This window comes from Mirounga angustirostris, unplaced genomic scaffold (assembly GCF_029215605.1).
Source record: "Mirounga angustirostris isolate CCGP_5_RB_7025 unplaced genomic scaffold, mMirAng1.0.hap1 SCAF_6, whole genome shotgun sequence".
NCBI lineage: Eukaryota > Metazoa > Chordata > Mammalia > Carnivora > Phocidae > Mirounga > Mirounga angustirostris.
The window spans coordinates 26,519,089-26,536,221 of record NW_026991714.1 but is presented as its reverse complement, the minus strand read 5'-3'; the positions used below and the strand labels follow the sequence as shown (position 1 = coordinate 26,536,221).

Sequence of the window (17,133 nt, the reverse complement as noted above, 5' to 3'; positions counted from 1 at the left end):
AATTGTTCTTTAAACGGGTGAAAATGGTGCTCGCTTCGGCAGCACATACACTAAACAGGTGAAAATGCCTCGTCCCAAATCAGTAAAATAATTCTTGTGTTATGTTGTTATCAGAAATAACTCTTCGCGAACTCTTTGTGTTCCTCAGACCAATTTGGGACCATTCAGTCAACCATTAACAAAGGGCAGTTTTCTGGGGCGCCTGGGTGGCTCAGTTGGTTAAGCGACTGCCTTTGGCTCAGGTCATGATCCTGGAGTCCTGGGATCGAGTCCTGCATCGGGCTCCCTGCTCGGCGGGGAGTCTGCTTCTCCCTCTGACCCTATCCCCTCTCATGCTCTCTCTATCTCATTGTCTCTCTCAAATAAATGAATAAAATCTTTAAAAAAAAAAAAAAAGGGCAGTTTTCTAATAATCTTTTGGGTTTTTTCCCTTGCAGTCTTGTGCTGCCTCCAACCCAGTCCTCTTCAAATTCCTCCCCACCGGAAGTATCTGGCCCTTCTTCATCTCAGATGGCCACGAAAACTCGCCGACTGAGCTCCACCTCAACAGGAAAGCCCCCGCTTTCTGTGGAGGATGATTTTGAGAAACTAATATGGGAGATTTCAGGAGGCAAATTAGAAGCTGAGATCGACTTGGATCCTGGGAAAGATGAAGATGACCTTCTGCTTGAGCTATCAGAGATGATTGATAGCTGAAGGCAGTAGAACATTTAAAAAAAAAAAAAAACAAAAACTGGACTTAGTTTCATCTATTATAACATTTACCCAAGATCATTTCTTTAGTCTAGAATTTGCCCCCAATCAGAAGTATACCTCTGAATTACCTGTATGTGTCCTGGATTCCTTGGGGTCAGATTTTTGAAGTCCCTTGATAACCATTTTGTCCATTCGATGCCATGGTTTAGCATCTATGAGAAAAATACTGTCTTACACCTCTCCACAGAAAAACTGAGAGGGAGAGCCAAGTCAAAGGGTGCAAGAGAACTTAGTGACTCCTTGAGGTGTTTGTCAGTTTGGGCTTTTTTCCTCTTTGCTCTAGTATTTCTTTTATGTATTGTCTTAATGTACTTATTAATGTAATCTGAGTTTGAAAAGGATGAAGACCAGCTGCTGCCAGTGAGGACCAAATTTCACACTACCACTAAACAAAAGATCCACTCTGTCTGTGTTAAATTGTATGTTTTTTTAAAGGTATTTGGAGATTCAACTAAGCTTTAGAGAAGGCTGAGCAGCTCCGGAAGCTTGTAATCTGGACATAACTTTTTGAACCTGATTTCCATGCTTCTGCTGCTCTGTCAGCCTCTGAAGAGCAATAGCTAATTTATTATTACTGTAATTTTTTAAGGCTTTAAAGTGCCTCAGGGGTCCTCTGAAACTAATTTTCTATTTCTGGGATTCCCTGGATTCTTAATAAGAGATGGTGACATAATGATTAGAGGAATTCTTTTTTTAGCATGAAAGTTGTCCTTTCTCTTCTTCAATACTTGCCTCCTACTGGCATTGAATTCTCACAGGGATTAAAATTGGTTAGTTTTTTATTTCTAACTCTCCCAGCAAACTCCTCTTGCCCAGTTATTTATTTGGTGCCCTTTAACCACCAGAGGGGAACAGATGAACTCCTCCAAGCTGCCAATATTTATCTCTGGACTGTAGCAGTACACCGAACTGTACTGTAGCGGGGATGATTGAGATGCTCTGGGGGTGTATTGTATACCTTCCAGTTTTCTTCGTTTCTGAATTGAATTTTCTTTTCTTGATGTCGGTCTCCTTCATATCACCTCAAGGTTTAGACTTGTGAAGGAACAAGTACGATGGGGATAAGAGTCTTGAAAGGAGACATACTGTACATAATCGGAAGGAAGAGGAAAGAAGGACCTGTCCGTCTTGATACTTTGCCGTAGGTGGCCAGTTTGGTTTCTCACAGGGAAATCTGATCCACCTGTCGTGTTGGCTCCTAAGGAACTGCTGTTGTAAGCGGCTCATCAAGAGTTGAACCTCATGTAGCCTTGTTGGGAATATGGAAAAGGAAGAAAGCCACAGGACTGCCCATTCAGTCTTGGGAAGATCTGGATGATTCTGCACAAGCAAAAATGACTTGAAATTTATGTATAGACACCTCTCTACCAATCCATCTTCAGCTGACTGAATGTTGTATAATAGCCCTTCTCCAAAGCAAGGGTGGAATGTTCTGGTTTCACAGATTTTCTACTCATTTTGTTTTTGGAATCAGCTTAAAGATTCCAGGTCCCTTTTGTATATAACCTTTATTCTTTTGCTTTTTTAAAAATAATTTTGTTTCATATTTAAAGTCCTTGTATTAGTCAATGATTCATGTTCAGCATTATTTGAACCATTTGCCATTACAAGAAAGAGAAATACTTATTTGTGTTTTAAATAAAACTGGTGTAGGAAAGTCTGGACTTCATGAGTTAAGTGGTCATACATCACTTCAGCCTAGGAGCTGCCTCAGTGGGGGGGTCCAGTCAGAATGCTGTTGGCCTCTTGTGTAAATGCTCCAATTTCACAGATACTATGTGGCTTTAGAAACTTCTCACAAGGACGTATTGCCAAACTTACCCACAAGTATGCTGTTTTAGCCGCATATACTTTAGGAAAGAAGGAATATTATTAAATGGGGAAGATTTTATCATTGTAACTCAGGTAATGCCATTAATTTTTTTAAAAGATTCATTTTTTTATTTTAGAGGGCATGTGCACACCAGTGGGGAGATGGGCAGAGGGGGAGGGAGAATCCCAAGCATATTCCCATTGAGCACGGAGCCCGATGCAGGGCTTGATCTCACGACCCTGAGATCAAGACCTGAACGGAAATCAAGAGTCGGACGTTTGACGACTAAGACACTGGGGACCCCAATGCCATTTAATTTCTTTAAAGGAGAGAGGATTTAGAAGTGATCTTAGATGGATTCATTTAAGAACTTCCAAGCATGAAGTCATACAGAGAAGTCCCAAGTGTTAAGTGGTATGCCAGTTTTTAAGGGAATACACATAAATTTGTTAGCTACCAACAACAGATTTTTTTTTTTCTAATAGTAGTCTGAAGTTCAACTTTTCACAAAAAGCAAACAGATTGGTGGCTTCTGGGTGGCTGGCTCCCCCATTAGCAGGGAGTCTGCTTGATATTTTCTCCCTTTGCCCCTAACCCCCTTCGTGCACACTTGTGTGTACACGCCCTCTCTCTCAAATAATCTTTTTTAAAAAATCAGAAACAGATTGTGTATTGGGTTTTAAGTGATTATGGTTTTCAATTTTAACAGAAGAGGGCCCAAATGGGGACCCCTGGATGGATCAGTCAGTTAAGCATCTGCCTTCAGCTCAGGTAATGATCCCAGAACCCTGGGATCAAGTCCCGCATCCGGCCCCTTGCTCAGCAGGGAGCCGCCTCCTCCCTCTGCTTGTACTCTCTGACAAATAATCTTTAGAAAAAGAAAAAAGAGTCCAAATGTTGCAGTTTGGCCACAGCCGAAGTTTCAAGATAGTTTATGACTCATGTTTTTGTCTCAAGATAAATGATCCCTAAAGTTCTGACCTTAACTTCAAATTCTAATAGGTCCTCTCAGATGACCAAAACAGAGTTTATTTTCACCTCTCCAATCTCTGAAACCACCACAGAGTTAGATTGATAACTAATACTGTTTCAGAAATAAAGCTTAATCTATGTTGATCAAAGTACAGTGTTACTTTTCTAAAATTGTGGCCTCATTTTGCCGGAATATTTCGGCAATTCTTTAAAATGGACTGCTTTTTGTCAGTTTAGCAACAGGAAATGGGTGGTCTCCAGTTGCTGTCTAATATTTAAAACCATTAACATTTACTGAGTATTATGTACCTCTTAACTCACATACCCATTTTGATACAACATGCTATGCTGCACTGGAAGATCGCTGCTTTATATCCCCACCGTAGTGTCAGAAAGTATATTCCTATGTGCAGTTGAGTTTGATTTAGTGACTTTCAAGAGCTCTTTATTTCTCAAATCTGGTTTTAGGAAGCTGCTTGCTAAATCTTTGCAAGTTCCCACAACCCACACATCTGATGGCATTAGTAACTTATTCTCCAAACTGCTTCAACTTAATTGAATTTGCAAAATGATGTTAAGGGCATGAGCATAAAGAAAATTCTTGATCTTGACCATTTTCTTAACATTGTACAATAAAATGAGCAAAGAATCAGCAAAAATTAAGGAGTCAGTCACAAGATTTCCTGGGGGCCTAAGAGGGAAGTATTAGGTTGTTTTTAACCGCTAAGGTGTTACAGAGGCTGAATCTATGGTGATGAGCAAGCAGCAGTGGATTCAAACTTGGCATTGCCTGTCCCTGGGTTTTTTGGGTCTTTGACTCCATGTCTGCTTTGTCCTCAGGAGTAAGACAACAGCCTGCAGAGTTAAGAGTAAGGGTAAGCAGAGCCAGTCAGATTCTGAAGAAAGAGAAGAAAAAATATTCAAATAGCCTCTTGTTTATTGAATAAATAAGTGAAATAGGGAATTGGCTGGATCAAGAAGACTGGAAACAAGGGAGGAGAAATTTCAAGGGAAGAGTGAAGCAAAATGGAAGGAATCGTTACCTGACAGGTGTATATGGTGAAGGAGGTCCCTTCTTTGGGTTGGGAATCTCAAGGAAGGTGGCCGAGCTTAGAAAAACAAGGGAATGTGAAATTAATACATCAGCATAACTGCCACAAAGTATTTTGGACTCCCACCCCTTGAAGAGACTCAAAATAGAACCTAAATTCTAACCATCACTTAACATTACTGTCACCAGGGAGAGGAGTATGATGCAAACCCCTGCCCAAGAAAAAGGAAGTACTTTTAAGAGAAAGGTATCAGAAATGAAGTAGGTGCAAGTATAAGTAGATGGTGCTATAGAGGGAATGAGAAGTCAGTTTGAGACCGGTCAGGAAAGGCTTCCTTGAGGTGTCAGAGCTGGAGTTTTGTGTTGCTTGCCTGGCAAAGGAGATGGTGTGAGCTGCTAACAAGGCCAACACAGCAGGTAAGGTTTGCTGACGTGACCCCTGACCATCCCATTGGTACTTTCTCAGGCTCTGCTTTGTCTTATTCTTGCTCTCAATTTGCTGTCAGCCATTCTTGGCTTAAGTGTAAACTGATCTTTTAATCAAAGATTTTAAATGCAAATCTGAGTCACTGCTTTGAAAAGTCTTCCAATCTTTCCCTCTCCCTCCACAATTATATTTAGGTCCCTTAGCATGGCATGCAAGGCCCTGTCCTCCCAGCCTCCTGCCTCACCCTTGATGCTCTCCACTCCAGCAAAACTACAAGCTGTCCACTTCCCTTGAACACTAATCTCTCTCCAGCCCTTTGCCTTTGTTAACGCTGTCTTTCTCCCTAGAAGTCTCTTCTTTTGGCTAACTCCTACACATCCTATGGCCTCCAGGCTACTCTCCCAACACTCTGTTCTTCCTCTCCCCAAATTGGGGTTTGGTGCCCATCCACTAGGCATACACTATTTGTTTACCCCCACCGTTTTAAAATTGTTTACCTGTCCATCCTCCTCAGCAGAATAGAAACTTGAGACAGATTCTTACTGACCTATATATTCTCAGTAACTAGTATCGTAACAAAATACCACAGACTGGATGGTTTAAACAACAGAAATTTATTTTCTCTCAGTTCTGGAGGCTAGAAGTCCAAGAGAAAGTGTTCGAAAATTTTTTTCTGAGGCTTCTCTCTGGTTTGCAGGTGCCGCCTTCTCACTGTCCTCATGTGGTCTTTCCTCTACGTGTACATGTCTGTTTTAATGGCTCTATAAGGACACCAGTCATCTTGGATTAGGGCCTATCTCCAACTACAGTCACATTCTGAGATGCTGGGGGGTTAGAGCTTCAACATAGGCATTTCAGGGAGCACACTTCAGCCCATAACAAAAGGCATTCAATAAACATTTGCTGAATGAATGAAAAAGCTCTTGGCCCATATACCCGTGTCAGGGGCTATATACCCATCTTTGCTAGACTGCCCCTGTCTTTGCAACCCCATTCTTTGGAATGCTTATCAATAACAGCTGTTCAGCAAGCTGTGAGATGGAAGGAACTTCAAGCTAAGAGGAAGGATCAGTATTTCGGAGGCCCGGAACTGACTCTTTTCTTAGGGTATATCTCTTTGGTATTTGTTGTTTTTTAAAGATTTTATTTATTTATTTGACAGAGAGAGACACAGCGAGAGAGGGAACACAAGCAGGGGGAGTGGGAGAGGGAGAAGCAGGCTCCCCGCCGAGCAGGGAGCCCGATGCGGGGCTCGATCCCAGGACCCTGGGATCATGACCTGAGTCGAAGGCAGTCGCTCAACCGACTGAGCCACCCAGGCGCCCTAAAGATTTTATTTTTAAGTAATCTCTACACCCAGCTGGGGCTCAAACTCACAACCCCAAGATCAAGAGTTGCACGCTCCACCGAATGAGCCGGCCAGGCGCCACTCAGGGTATATCTCTTTGGACCAGTGATTTTTTTTTTTTTTTTAAGATTTTATTTATTTGACAGAGAGAGACACAGCGAGAGAGGGAACACAAGCAGGGGGAGCAGGAGAGGGAGAAGCAGGCTTCCCACGGAGCAGGGAGCCTGATGCAGGGCTTGATCCTAGGACCCTGGGATCATGACCTGAGCCGAAGGCAGACGCTTAACGACTGAGCCACCCAGGTGCCTCTGGACCAGAAATTCTTAATTAAGGCTATTTTACAGACACCTCTGGGAGTGTCATGAAAATCTCAAATTTTGCAAGGATGTTATGATTAGTTGTAACTTAAAAAGGGAAACTAGTTTCATAGTACCTTCCACTACCTAATGAATTTATGGAACTGGTGATACAGTTGACCCTTGAACAACACCGGTTTGAACTACACAGATCCACTCATATATGGATTTTTTTAAAAGAGTTGACAGCAAAAGCCACAAGGCATTTATCTACAAATGCCCAACCCAGTCTTCAAGGGACCCAACAGAAGGCAACTGATGCAGGCATCAAGGCTGCCACCCTCTGAATTCCCTCGGGAGGCCTCTGAGGCCCTCAGCAGCCCCTGGAAGCCCCAGGACTGGGCAGGGCAGTAGGTCACCCTGTGTGCCTACGGGGTGATCAAGTTGAGTGCCAAAGGCTGGCAGGCAGGAGGGTGGGCTGAGGCAAAAGCCCAAAGGGGAGGGATGGCACTGCATAGGGAGCCCTGATCCCTTAGTTCTCTGTGCACTGGTCTCCCAGAGGCCAGTGAACTCACGTATGGCTGCAGCTGCCCATGGCCATAGGCCTGTGGTATACCTCCAGGCCACTGGGGCAGATGTACTACGCATCCAGGCCCTTGTCACAGCCCACAGGCGCACCTGGGGGCTGCCCCTGCTAAACCAAGGCCTCCAGGCTACAGAACAGCACTATATTGGGGCCAGGCCTGCCACCACCCTGTCCCCTCCCAGCCTGGCTAGCCTATACTCAGGTTTTTTTCAATGAATGTATGTACAGTACACTGTAAATTTTATTTTCTCTTATGATTTTTTTTTAAGATTTTATTTATTTATTCGAGAGTGAGAAAGAACATGAGCGGGGGGGAGGGGCAGAAGGAGAAGCAGACTCCCCACTGAGCAGGGAGCGGGATGCGGAACTCGATCTCAGGACCCTGGGATCATCACCTGAGCCGAAGGCAGATGATTAATCGATGGAGCCACCCAGGAGCCCACTGCCTTGTTATTTTTATTTATTTATTTATTTATTTATTTATTTATTTATTTATTTATTTATTTATTTATTTTTAAAGATTTTATTTATTTGTCAGAGAGAGACAGCAAGAGAGGGAACACAAGCAGGGGGAGTGGCAGAGGGAGAAGCAGGCTTCCCTCCAAGCAGGGAGCCTGATGCGGGGCTCTATCCCAGGACCCTGGGATCATGACCTGAGTGGAAGGCAGACGCTTAACGACTGAGCCACCCAGGCGCCCCTGCCTTGTTATTTTAAACAATGCTGCAATGATTACATTATATCACACATGTAAGTTTACCTGTAGGATTGAATATCTAATAGTGCAGTTTAATAATTTCTATTTCCACCACTCTTCGATCTTTGTCTATGGCTTCTCAGTGTAGTTTAACGTGCATGCCTCATAATGAGTGAAGTTGGGCATCTTTTCATATGTTGGAAGACCATCTATATTTCCTTTACTATAAACTGATTGTTCACCCACCTCCATTGCCAATTTTTATTTCGGATCTTTGTGTCAGTTTGTGGCTGCAAGTTCTTTAACCTTTAACAGAGGTGGGCTCTCTTTTTCCAGCATTTGAATCTGGCCTGAGGTGTGAACTGTATACTAGTTCCAAGCCTGGCCTTTAAAAGGTACTGTTGGCTTCAGCTTTGGTTTTTTGGAGGCCTGGGCTACCATTTAAGAAAGCATCCTAGGGGTGCCTGGGTAGCTCAGTTGGTTAAGCATCTAACTCTTGATTTCGACTCAGGTCATGATCTCAGGGTCATGAGATTGAGCGCCCCCCCCCCCCCCACCGCCACCACCTCATTGGCTCCACACTGGGTGGATTCTCTCTCTTAAGATTCTCTCTCTCCCTCTGCCCCCCACCCCAACAGGCATGCGCTCACACTCTCTCTTTAAAAAAAAGAAAGAAAGCATCCTACTCTGCAAGAGAGACCAGGTGTGAGGCCCTGAGGCTGCACAGACGTGGAGACAGACCCAAGTGAGACCAGCTTTCCAAACACACACACCCCCCAAACCCTTAAATATGCCTTCTGGAGCAAAAAAAAATGCCCAACTGAGAGCTGCCCAAATTCTTGACTCACAAAATCATGAATTATAACAAAATAGTTGTTGTTGTTGTTCTAAGCTACCAAGTTTTGAAATATTTCTTTCACAGCAATAGAGACGAGAAAAGCATTTTTTTTTTAAAGCTCTTTATATACTAGTAAAATTAGCCATTTGTGTTTGATGTGGTACAAACATACGTCTCCCTGATCTTTGACTCTGCTTACTGTGGTGGTGTTTTAGTCACCCAAAACTTTGTGTGATTTTTGCATAATTGAATTTATCACTTTTTCTTCTAAAAACCAGCGAGAGCATACACCTGAGGAAGAGACAATTGTTAAGAAGAAAGAGGCAATGTCTATGATTAAACTCGATAAACTAGCAAGAAGAAACTAAAAACTAAAGAAAACTGAAATATTCCCAAAGACTCAAAGGGAAATTTGAACAAATAGACATCAGGTAGTTTAAAAAAATTGATTCTAAGTTTTTCTCAAGTTTAATGTAATCACAGTAAAAATACCAAAAGGATTCTTTTAATTAGATAAGTTAATTCTAAAGTTTGTAAGAAAAATAAATAAGAACAGCTAAGAAAGTTCTACCGACTTCTAGTCCTACCAAATAAGGAAATATCATACAGGACTTTTAAGAGTGACACTGGTTCATAAATAGACACAAAGATCAATTGGGCAAAATATAAACTATACATATATACATACAGTTGTATATTATAAATGTGGCATTTTATTTTTTAAAAAAATTTTTTAAAGATTTTATTCATTTATTTATTTGACAGAGAGAGACACAGCGAGAGAGGGAACACAAGCAGGGGGAGTGGGAGAGAGAGAAGCAGGCTTCCCATGGAGCAGGCAGCTGGATGTGGGGCTCGATCCCAGGACCCTGGGATCACGACCTAAGCCAAAGGCAGATGCTTAATGGACTGAGCCACCCAGGCACCCTATAAATGTGCCATTTTAAATTAAATGGGGAACAATAGTTTTTTTCTGTAAATGGTAATGGTAAAACTGAGTAGCCGTCTAGATATTATAAAGTTGTATCAGTTCTAGGATATACTGGGATAACATTTTAGATGGAAAAAGATTTAAATGTAAAAAAGCAAAATCACTTAAAAGAAAAAATAAGGGCACCTGGGTGGCTCCAGTTAAGCATCCCACTCTTGATTTTGGCTCAGGTCATGATCTCAGGGTCTTGAGATAGACCCCTGCATCAGGCTCTGCGCTCAGCAGGGAGTCGGCCTGAGATTCTCTCTCTCCCTCTTTCTCTCTTTCTAAAATAAATAAATAAATCTTTAAAAATAAAGGAAAGAACAAATCTCATGAGTTTTATAGTCAGATGACTGGTTATAGGTTATCAATCCCCAAAAGTTTAGGAATCATGACTTCAGAGATAGGAAATTGCAAGTGTAGCTAAGCATCTCTGCATCTGAAATGAGACAGGTATGATAGTTTCTTCCATCCATGCCACCTTTGAATTCAACTGATCCCCTGTTTACTTTGTGGACAACATAACCCTCTATTGGGATTGTGCGGGGGGGGGGGGGGGGGGGGGGCTTTTTTTTTTTAACAATTATCCCATGCAGTTTCTAGCTCTTTATATTTCAAAACTCACTTTCATATCCTTTGATCTCAACATTTTTATGAGGTCAGTATTAAAATCATCCTCAACAGAAGACCTCAGTTAAGCAAGTTATGGTTCTGCCACTTGCCCCTGTCCCCTTGGAGGAATCCCTTCAACTCCGATCTTCAGTTTCTCCATCCGTAAAATGGGTATTCTGGTCAAATAACCATTTCGGCCAGGCCTCAAGCCACTGACAAAACCTAACAGATTCCAGCTCCTCCCTTCCAGCTGTGTTACCCTGGAAACGATGTGTTCCAACACGGAGGCCTTGCTGAGTCCACGCACATGCTGCTCCTTCACTGAAATCTCCAACCTCGCGACCAAAGACCCTGTCATCTCCATCTTGGTGACAACGAAGCCGAGACACGGGAAGGCTGAGAAACTTACCCCTTGGTCAAACACGCCGTAAGCGAGTTGCATTTGGGCCCAGCCATCAGATTTCAGGGCTTTCCCGCTAGCCAGGCCCTGTCGCCACCTTACAGTAACGCCCCACAAAGGAGACGGGAGTGGAATCGGCTACACAGCGAACCACAGCGCCTGGCTTTTGAATTCGGATTGTCTGTGGCTGTGAGGGCCAGGTGGGCCCCCCCCCCCCGAACTGGGGCTTCTCGCCGCCATACCCTCTAGACGGCGATGCGTCCCACCATGCCTAAATTCCAGGGAAACAGGCAGTGTGACCACTCGACTGTTAAAGCCGACACAGAAAACGGAGCCGTGATGGCGCCGGAGTCCGCGCCGCTTCCCGCGGCGGCCACACAAGCGAAGCCCCTCGGCGCCTCCTCCCGTCTCCCTCCAGGTGGCGCTACAGGACCGACTCACGTTCTAAAGCGCACAGCCTCCTTCTGGCTTCCCTCAGGGGATATAGAGCACAGAGAAAAGCAACACCCATGCTAGAGAGGCATTTCCCAGGAGCCGCCCCAGGTCACCTCGCGGGCGCCATACACTTCCGCTTCCGGTTCTTTATTCCGGAAGTTGCTCTCTGAGGTAGCGCGCGGTCTTTGTCGGCTTCCACCATGGCGTACCGTGGCCAGGGCCAAAAAGTGCAGAAGGTGATGGTTCAGCCCATCGTATCCTACGCAGGATGTCAGGACTAGGAGGTTCGGACCAGAAAACGGGGGGCGAGGGAGCAGACCGAGAGCAGGCCTGAGGGAGCGGAGTGCGGACCCACATCCCATGAGCCCCCGGGGCGACCGTGGCCGGGAGAAAGCGCGGGTAGTTGAAGACCCGGTGGGAGGTGGGCTTGGGCCGACTCCTGCGGTGGGAAGTGCAGGCGTGGCGCGGATGAGCGAAAGGAAGACAGCTTTAATTAGGAACTGAGTGAAAGTGGGAGTCGTCGGTCTCGGGGAGGAGGAAGATGTCGGCACCAAGAAATTCCAGGAGAGTAAGAGTGGGCGGGGATTCCTTCAGGACCTTTCGGGAACCCCTAACCAGTGCCTAGCTGGACACTGTTCGTTGCATGGGCACCACACCTCGTGTTCAGAAAGCAAGGGCGAGATGGGGGTAGGATCGACCGGTGTCTGGGAGCATCGGCTACTCTGTGCGTGTATTTTTTCCTTAACCATTGGTACAGAACCTCATCTTCAGATACTTGCAAAATGTACGTAAGTTACCTGTTCTTTGTTGTTTTGTAATTCCTTTTTAAGTAAAACGTGAATTTATTTGGCTATTTGTGTCATCCTGTCTGATCAGCGTGTTCTAGAGTTAAAAATAGGTGGAACTGGGGAGCTTGGCCGGCTCAGTCGGTAGAGCAAGTGACTCTTTCTTGATCTTGGAGTCATGAGTTCGAGCCCCACGTTGCGTGGCGAGGTAACTTTTAAAAATTAATAGTAAGTGAAACTAGAGATTGGAGGGGTATTTGAGTGGAAGGGGCTCAGGGAAAACGCTAATGTCATGAAATGTCAACCCCAAGCATTGAAAGAATTATGTCATCATTACTTTGCAAGACCAAAATCACTAATTTCAAAATAATTACTGGCAGACATGACTGGTATTTGGGTACTTTTGTTGGTAGTAATTATGGCTAGAACATTGGAACCTCTCTCCTTTCTTTGCCCTGGGATGAAACATTGGAAGAAGAATCCTATCTACTTTAAACCACCTAGTAAGGTGGGAGGGGATGACTTAAATATAGAAAAGATGCCAAAAAAGGAAGAGGGGAGGGATAGGTTCGGAGGCTGTTGTGACAGCCTGCTTTCCTTTGGGGGGATTTTTAGCAACTCACATTGTGAGGTGGTAGGGCAAAGTATTTAAATTAGTTTGGAAACAAAATGTAGTTTCTGTTACTCTGACAAATTTTAGTATGTGATAACATAGTTGGAAACAGATTAATTTCAAGCTATTGTAGTTTTTTTTTTTTTTTTTTTAAGTAATCTCTACACCCAGCCTGGGGCTCCAACCCACAACCCCAAGATCAAGAGTCACACGCTTCACCAGCTGAGCCAGCCAGTTGCCCCAAGCCATTGTAATTTTTAATCACCAGATTTGAGGGTCCTTCCCCTGGTTGTTAAATGTGAGGGAAGCCAGGAACCTTAGAGAAAGCTGTTTTGAAGCTGGATTTTGCTATAGCAGATAAGAAAGAAGCCCTTGATCATTGGAAATTACTGCTTTGTGCTACAGTGTCAATTTGCAGTCTAAATGCATTGAGATGAGAAGCAGTAAGAAATATGATTGAGTCCCAAGATCACAGGAAAATTATTAACTTAGTCCCAATATAGCATTTATTGAGAATGTTTCTTGGCAAGTAATTAGTCTTGGTTATCAATTCTTGGATATGATTCAAGTAGTTAAAATTCTTGGCTTTTACTTTTTAAGGTTTTCTTTAGGAGCCATATTTCTTTATTGTTTGACCAGAGTGATTGGGTTTTGTTTACTTGTTTTTTTAACATAACAATGTTTTTTTTCAGAGATCTCGAATTCAGGTGTGGCTTTATGAGCAAGTGAACATGCGAATAGAGGGCTGTATCATTGTGAGTACCCAGGATGTTTTATCTCATAGCAGTTTGTTCACAGAAAACGATTTCACAAAAATGCCCAGCCAGAGCAGTGTACAAAAAGTCAAAGACCCAACCCAAGCAAAATTCTTCAGGGCCACTATCCTTGTCTCGTTGTTCTATTTGATGGCGGTTGGGTCATTCGTAAAAGAGGGAAAATTAATTTTTTTAAATTATTTAAATAACAGTGTTAGTATTTGAAGGAGGGGACAAAAGAAATAAAATTAGAGTGGGGTGAAAATTAATGGTGTATTAGTTCTATATTAGGTGATACCTGAATAGAGCTGGGTGGGGTTAGTTAAATAAGATTTTCAGGATAGCAGAATACCCTAAATAATGTGTGTGTGTGGGGGGGTATTTTAGAGACAGGGAGGTGGGGAGGGGCAGAGGGAGAGGTAGAGAAATTCAAGCTGAGTGCAGAGCCAGACTAGGGGCCTGATCAGATGCCCAACTAACTGCGCCTCCCAGGCATCCCATCTCTAAATAATGTTTTAAGATTTTGTTTACTTATTTGAGAGCAAGAGAACGTGAATGCCCAAGTGGGTGGAGGAGCAGAGGGAGAGGAAGAAGCAGACTCCCCACTGAGCAGGGAGCCTGACATAGGGCTTGATCCCAGGACACCGAGATCATGACCTGAGCCAAAAGCAGACACTTAACTGACTGAGCCACCCAAGCGCCCCTAAGTAATGTTTTAAAGAAACATAAAATATGGCTGAAAAGTATTATGTTAGGACATTAGCACACTTTGATATTACCTTTAGATATTGTAGATTGCATCAATAATCTCCCCTTCCCTGTTTATGGGTAGAAAAATAAACGTTATGGGTAGTGGCAAGAGTGTTTTGTAAGGAACGTGGGAAGACTGGTGGCAGTGGAAGTTAATTCATATATGTACACACGTAACTATATTGGACAAGTTATAAAAGAAAGAGACCATGGCTCTTAGGCATAGCTAATCAAATCTTAAGTCCAAAAGGCTCCAGAGGTAATTTGTAGTACATTCTGGCTTTCTTGTTATTTAAAAAGAGGCTTTGGGAGGGAGGTGGTGTTTTAGCTTAAAAATCAGTGGAGAGGTGAGTTTCTGAAATTAGTTGGCATTTCTGTATCTAGGTTGGTGTATTCATCTGGAGTGGTTGGGTATGATTTTACTTGAAAATGACAGTTGGCTTATTTTTCTAGGGTTTTGATGAGTACATGAACCTCGTATTAGATGATGCCGAAGAGATTCATTCTAAAACAAAGTCAAGAAAACAACTGGGTAAGAATATAGATGGCCTTTGGGAATTGTGGAAATTTTTATTCACTTGCAGAATAGAATGAGTTGCAGCTCAGTTCATGTTTAAATTTAGTTTGCACTTGAGAATTTACTATGTGAGGGAGTAGTTCACTCTTGAAATTATCCTCTGCCACTTAACAGCTAACCCCACTCCCATTTCTGCTTTTGTTTTTCCACTCAGACAGCTCTCACCAAGGTCACCAAAGACCCAAATGATGTTAAATCTAATGGTCAATATTAGTCCTCATCAAACTCTGAACAGCATTTGGCACTGTTGGCCACTCCCACCTTAAAACACTTTGTTCCCTTGGCTCTGTGGCACTATACTCAGATCGTCACTTTTCATTTCTGTTTATTCCTTTTCAGACTTTTGTATATTCGTTCTTTGAGACCCAGCCATTAAATGTTTTGAGTTGCTCCAGGCTTAGTTGTAGGTCCTCTTGTCATTCGGTGTTATTTACTAAGGCACTCAAGACTCTACCTTCAATTACCATCTATATATTGGCCTCAGATTTATCTCTGTAGCCCTAGACCTCTCTGAGCCTATTCAACATTTCTGCCTGAATGTCTCAAAGACTCCTTAAAGTTAGCATGTGAGAAATCAAACTCACTTCCCACCCCTTACATTCTTTTGGAGCTATTTTAGTGTTTCCTACCTTACTGAATGGTACCAACCTCCATTCAGTTTACTGATTGATTTCTTTGTAACTACCTCATCCCCCTCCAGTTTGCTCTGCAGGCTGCAGTTACCTTTTAAAAGCACCAGTCTGACCTCGTCGTCCTTTTATTTGAAATCCTTCAGTGACTTCCTGTTGCTAGGAGGACAAGAAAATCTTTAATGCATTCTGCAAGGTTCTTCATGATCTGGCCTTTTTTCCCTCTGCTTGTTTTGTAGCACTCAGCTTCATTTTCTGAGTTTCATCCACATCGTGTTCTTTCAGTTCTTTGAATCTGCACATTTACCCCACTGTAAATCTTTGTATATGCTGTTTTCTGTCTTTAGGACTCAAATGTCAAATATCAGGGTTTGGTTTGGTTTTACTGGGGTAGGGATGGGGGAGGCAGCGTGTGCTGTGTTCTCCAAATTTATAGTAAAACACTCATTAGTGGGGTTATTTTATTAATGTCTCTCTCACTGGGCCAGATGCTCCTAAGTCCTTTCTTTTTTGGCTCTCTAATAAGCCTGCTGCCTAATTCAGTGCCTGCCATGTAGTAGAAACTCAAAAATATTTAAATAATGAATGCAGTTTCTTAACCCAGTAACAAAGGGTCTTTAGGATTCATGACTTCAACAAGACAAACTGAGTCCTTCCTTTTAAAATCCTATTCATTTGAAGTTTATTTAGATACTTTGTTTTTAATTGTTTAATGCCCCAGTTCACATTAGTACTTTTATCTGTGGTAGGCTTCAGGTGCCTCTTTTTTCCAAACCCTGAGGATTCTCTTGATCCTAAAGTAGATATGTGGAAAGTAGAATCTGAGAAGTGGTACGGTGTTTTGCTATGCTGCCTTCTGCTTAGGCTATTTTTGTGAAAGCTTGGATTTTCACATTTAAACTTGTCTTGCCAAGAAGGGCAAACTAGCCTTATTGACATCCTATTACTTATAGATCATTTGCAGTGTTGAATTCCCGTGGTAGTATTTATCCTATAGAATAGATTAATATTACCTGTCGCAGAAGTCTCGGGAAGTGAAACCATTTAATCTATTGGGGTTGATGAGCATTTCTCAAACTAACTTTATATTTAATATAAATATTAAAAAATATTTATGGACATTCTCAGGAAAAAAAGTATTCTCTGCTCAAGTAAGATTAGGAAATGTTGGGTAAAGCTCAAACAGGTTTATTAATTGCAGGATGGAGTCTTTAATATACTGAGAATTCTAAGAATGGTACTGCAGTATGCTGCATTTTTTTAAACTTGATACATAATCTGTTCCCCAACTTCTACAAACTCAGAGCAGTGTGGGATATGTTGGGGTAGATCTATTCATTTGACTTAGTCTATAGAAACTCTTTTTCATAAAATAACATTTCTCTACCTTCATTAGGTTATTGCTGGAAAAGTTCATAGGCTCTAATATCCACAGTCTTTCAATATATGGATATTTGAAAATCTTCACATACCTGCTCAAGAGAGAAAGCATTTTCAGAATTGCTTAAATATGATCCAAAATTCTGAGGCTAAATGGTGGTTACACACTTGTCTGAATGGCTATTAATAGCTTTTTTTCTTTTTTTAATTTTGTGTTGCAGGTCGGATCATGCTAAAAGGAGATAATATTACCCTGCTCCAGAGTGTCTCCAACTAGAAATGATCTGTGAAGTGAGAAATTCTTGAGAAGGCCATGTAGTTTGTTTTTTTAGATGTCCTTTGTTGTGAGTGTAGTTCTAAAACATTTGTTTGTGTTATTTTGATTACCTTTATGTTATTACCAGAGGACAATAAATGCGGTGGGATTGCTTTTATTTAAAAA

General features: G+C 42.5%; 2 protein-coding genes and 1 long non-coding RNA gene across 8 annotated transcripts in view; 2 read left to right on the top strand and 1 right to left on the bottom strand.

Annotated features, from left to right (window-relative positions):
* The window catches only part of ZC3H11A (zinc finger CCCH-type containing 11A), a 40,367-nt gene extending 39,603 nt beyond the window's left edge, over positions 1-764 (top strand). For all 4 annotated transcript variants that reach the window (XM_064593968.1, XM_054506591.2, XM_054506590.2 and 1 more), the window contains one exon: positions 438-764. In XM_064593968.1, the coding sequence (XP_064450038.1) occupies positions 438-696 (259 nt within the window). In that variant the 3' untranslated portion in view covers positions 697-764. The remainder of the gene's footprint in view (positions 1-437) is intronic.
* LOC129045697 (uncharacterized) lies at positions 686-11,198 on the bottom strand. Its single transcript, XR_008505781.2, has 2 exons — positions 10,777-11,198; positions 686-4,650 (listed from the first exon to the last, which is right to left on the bottom strand). It is a non-coding gene; the product is annotated as an uncharacterized LOC129045697 (long non-coding RNA).
* A 74-nt stretch (positions 11,199-11,272) lies between these two features.
* SNRPE (small nuclear ribonucleoprotein polypeptide E) lies at positions 11,273-17,133 on the top strand. 3 transcript variants are annotated; one of them, XM_045870502.3, is made up of 5 exons: positions 11,273-11,456; positions 11,960-11,986; positions 13,293-13,355; positions 14,559-14,637; positions 16,913-17,133. In XM_045870502.3, exons 1-5 carry the CDS (start codon positions 11,403-11,405, stop codon positions 16,966-16,968), a joined length of 279 nt encoding a protein of 92 aa, XP_045726458.1. In that variant the 5' UTR covers positions 11,273-11,402; the 3' UTR covers positions 16,969-17,133. The 3 variants fall into 3 exon arrangements, with proteins under 3 accessions (XP_045726458.1, XP_054362569.1, XP_064450040.1); XM_054506594.2 differs by lacking the exon at positions 11,960-11,986 and having other exon boundaries at positions 11,349-11,438; XM_064593970.1 differs by lacking the exons at positions 11,273-11,456; positions 11,960-11,986 and adding an exon at positions 12,151-12,195.

Coding starts and splice junctions, on each gene's coding strand:
- SNRPE (XM_045870502.3), top strand. CDS start 11,403: ATGGCGTACCGTGGCCAGGGCCAAAAAGTGCAGAAGGTGATGGTTCAG. Junction 11,987..13,292: donor TCTTCAGATACTTGCAAAAT/GTACGTAAGTTA, acceptor GTTTTTTTTCAG/AGATCTCGAATTCAGGTGTG. Junction 14,638..16,912: donor AAAGTCAAGAAAACAACTGG/GTAAGAATATAG, acceptor TTTGTGTTGCAG/GTCGGATCATGCTAAAAGGA.